Source organism: Pinus tabuliformis, chromosome 3_2, assembly GCF_031772625.1.
Source record: "Pinus tabuliformis cultivar Carrire ecotype Pingquan chromosome 3_2, CPIR1, whole genome shotgun sequence".
In the NCBI taxonomy this organism is placed as follows: domain Eukaryota; kingdom Viridiplantae; phylum Streptophyta; class Pinopsida; order Pinales; family Pinaceae; genus Pinus; species Pinus tabuliformis.
The window spans coordinates 1,112,363,732-1,112,367,563 of NC_142302.1; the positions used below are offsets into that span (position 1 = coordinate 1,112,363,732).

Sequence of the window (3,832 nt, forward strand, 5' to 3'; positions counted from 1 at the left end):
TCATCACTACTACTCTCATAGTCCATAGCATTAGGACTAAGTGTAAATCATGAGCCTCTATTTATTTCTAATTCATCATCCTGCCCTTCATCACTGCTTCTCGCTTAGTCCATAGGATTAAGACTAACCGGAAATCGTGACTCTCTATTTATTTGAGATTCTCCATCCTACCCTTCATTAGTGTTTCTCTCATAATCCTTAGGACTAGGAATAAGTGGAAGATTTGATTCTCTATTCACAGTGAAAGAATTTTCATTATATTCATCAAGACGACTAGAGTTTTTACGCAACGAAGATGTTGATTCTTCACAAAGAGAAACTTCACTATCAAAAGAAATGATGGATTTCAAACAGAAGAGGTTGAATCATAAAAATGAACTCTCTCCTAATGATAATATATATCTTAATGGATGGAAATTTCCCTCCAAAGTTTCCCTTTGAAAAATTTCCCTCCAAATTTTTTATTTGATGTATTTCCCTCCAAAATTTTCTTCTATAATTTATTGAAAAAATTCTACTAAAATTATTTTTGAAATTAATCTTTTAAAGTAAATATTTAAACCAAAATTTTAAAGTAAATATTTTACCTAAATTAATCTTTTACTTAAACTATATAGCATTTACTAAACAATTGAATAATTTTTTTAATGTTTATTATATCTTTTATCTCAGATTTAACATAATTACTATATCACCATAACATGATTTATATATTAAGTTTTTGTAATAAAAAAAATTAATATCACATTCAAGAAGCAATAAAAAAATTCTATAATTTCCACTATATAATAAATTTCATTATCACACTAGCCGCCATTTTTGACCTGCCATTATTTCTGCAGGTATTTCCATAGAAGGCCGCACATGGCACCAGACGTAGGAGGGGAAAGCTCTGCTTCCCCTCCTCAGGATACTCATACGACTGACAATAAGCAAAAGCCTGTACTCCAGACCACGGCAGGCACAGGCTCAGATACAGAGGACTTACAGCAAAGGACGCAGATAGAACAGCAGCATGCAGACCAGACTACGAAAGACACAGAAAACAAGGACAAAGATACCAATGCGCAATCCTCCAAGGTCAAAGCGACCTCCAGAACTTGCATACCCAAAGCGGCTGAATCAATCAAAGTGGAACTTCCCAGCCACCGTATCAACAGCGAAATACAATACATGCAGGACTACGCTCTCATTGGAAAATTTCTGGGATTCTGGCCCACAGAGAAAGCCTTACAAGGCTGGATAGCTTCCAAATGGAAACCCAAAGGACAAGTGACTTTGCAGCTTGGCCCAAAGGGTTTCTTCACAGCTATCTTCAACTGTCTCGAAGACAAAACAAAAGTATTTGAAGGCGGCCCGTACTTCTTCAACTCCTCCGGGCTGTATCTAACTGAATGGAAGCCAAGATTCAACCCAGATAAAGAAGACTTTAGCTGGGCCCCTGTTTGGATCAGAATGTACTCACTTCCTGTGGAGTATTGGAAAGAATAGACTCTGGCTGATATCGGCAACAAGCTGGGGACATTCATCAAAGTTGCATCCGAAACAAAATCTCGCAAATACACCTCCTATGCCAGGATTTGCGTCAAGATGCACCTTACCAAAACGCTTGCAGACACGGTAAGTCTATTTCATGATGATTATGAATGGAATCAGTCTTTAGATTATGAACACATCCCTTTCCGCTGTAGAAAATGTCATGAGCACGGTCATCTCTTCCGTGACTGTCCCTTAAATGTTCAGCCGTCTATCCCTTTACATGAGACAAATAAGGATCAAGATGGTTACATCAAAGTCCCCTCTAGACGCAGGCATGCCAAGAAAAATCAAACCATTCCTGATCTAGGACCCAAGATGAACATCCAGAACCGATTCTCTGTTCTAGCCTCTCAGGATTCACCAATTTCATCCCAAACTGAAAACCTGACTCATCAAAATCCCAACGATGTCCCCTCCATCCACCCCACCTCCCCGACCACCTCGGCTCCCTCCTTCTCCCAACTCGCTGAAGCTTCCCCTTTGGTGCTAACCAAATTGGTCTCTGGTCTCGAAACCCCTATCCCCTCTAAGGGGAAATCCAAATTGAATGAAAATCAAATTGCTTCAGATATGGATCTCGACGCCGCTCTCGCCTTAAGTCTTCATGACAATGTCGAGGAAATGGAGCAAAGCATCTCGGTCATTATGGAGGAAAACAGAGAAGATGTAAATTTAAAAGAGTTTGATATTTCCAAGCTGGATATCTCTAAATTGGAAAATGCATGCAAACAAAAAGAATATGAATCAATTCCCCCCTGGCAAATTGATAAAATTGAAGGAGTCCTGTCACGAGTACATCACCACAAGAGTCTGGGTATTCAAGGTGGCAGCCATTGGGATGGAAAAAAAATCATAAAAGACTCAAAGAAAAGAGGCCGGAAATCAGACCTTCAAAGAACAATAGAAGTTGGGGAAATACTAATGGATTCTGGGCTATTCCCCAAGCTGACACAGTTCTTCAAACCCTCAACGAAATCTCCATGAAGCTCACATCCTGGAATGTTAGAGGACTCAACAGTCCCTCAAAACACAGAATGATAAAAAAATTGATTATGCAAGAACAACCAGCAGTAGTTTTCCTCCAAGAAACTAAAAGTAGCAGTTCAATGATAGAAAAACTCGGCAACAAATTGTGGGCAGGCAGCAGGTCAATTGCGGTCGATGCTTCTGGGGCGTCAGGCGGCTTGGCTATTCTATGGAACCCACAGATAGTAACGTTGGACAACTTTCATGCCACTCTCCATCTCATTCAAGCCACTTTCCATCTTATAGGCACCAACATCCATGGGCATCTCACCAATGTATATTTCCCTCAATCCATTCAGCAAAAATTGGATCTCTTGGATACGATCTCCTTCCTCAACTCAAACAGACGCTTCCCTTTGTGGATCGGAGGAGGAGATTTCAATATCATAAAGGCAATGGAGGAAAAACAAGGTGGCAGAGTCCGTCTCGACAGCGATAGTTCGGGCTTCAAGCAATTCATTCAGAATAATCGACTCATGGACATACCTACATCCAATGGTATTTTTACCTGGTCCAACAAGCGAAAAGGAGTCCACCATATAGCCTCAAAACTGGATCGTTTTCTTATCTCTGACAATGCGATCCAGCTAGGAGGAGATTTCAGTACTTCAATCATTCCACAATGTGGCTCGGATCACTGGCCTATAATGCTTCATTGGTCAAGACCAGGTCATGGCTGCAACCGACCCTTTCGCTTTGAAGCCTTCTGGCTGCAACATAGCAATTTAAAGGATGTAGTAACCCAAGCTTGGACAGCATACATTCCACCTGTGGGAGCCAAGATGTATCAGTTCCAAGAAAAGTTAAAACATCTGAAACAGATATTAAAAAGGTGGAATCGCACTCACTTTGGCAACATACAGGAAAGCAAACAGAAGTTAGAACAGCAAATGAAAGAACTTCAACAAAAATTCATTTTGGCAGGACGCACTGAAGAACAGACTCAACAAGAGCAGAGCCTATAGAGACAGATAGAAGAGCGCCAACAACAAGAGGAAGTATTCTGGAAACAAAAATCTCGAATAAGCTGGCTGAAAGAAGGGGAAAAAAACACTAAGTTCTTTCACAGAACAACAATACAAAGGCGAATGTTCAACAAAATAACCTTCGTCAATAACCAACAGGGTGAGAGAATTGAAGTTCATGAAGAAATGGAAAAAGAATTCACCGGCTACTTCAAAGAAATTTTAAAAGAACCTGAAGTCAATCGGGATGAAGCAATTAGCTCCATAACTCAACACATCCCCAAAATTATCAATGAGGAACA

At 40.1% G+C, this 3,832-nt stretch overlaps 1 protein-coding gene across 1 annotated transcript; it reads left to right on the top strand.

Annotated features, from left to right (window-relative positions):
- Positions 1–2,591: 2,591 nt before the first annotated feature.
- On the top strand, positions 2,592–3,530 carry LOC149184547 (uncharacterized). Its single transcript, XM_089415371.1, has one exon. It carries the CDS (start codon positions 2,592–2,594, stop codon positions 3,528–3,530), a length of 939 nt encoding a protein of 312 aa, XP_089271497.1.
- Positions 3,531–3,832: the final 302 nt, after the last annotated feature.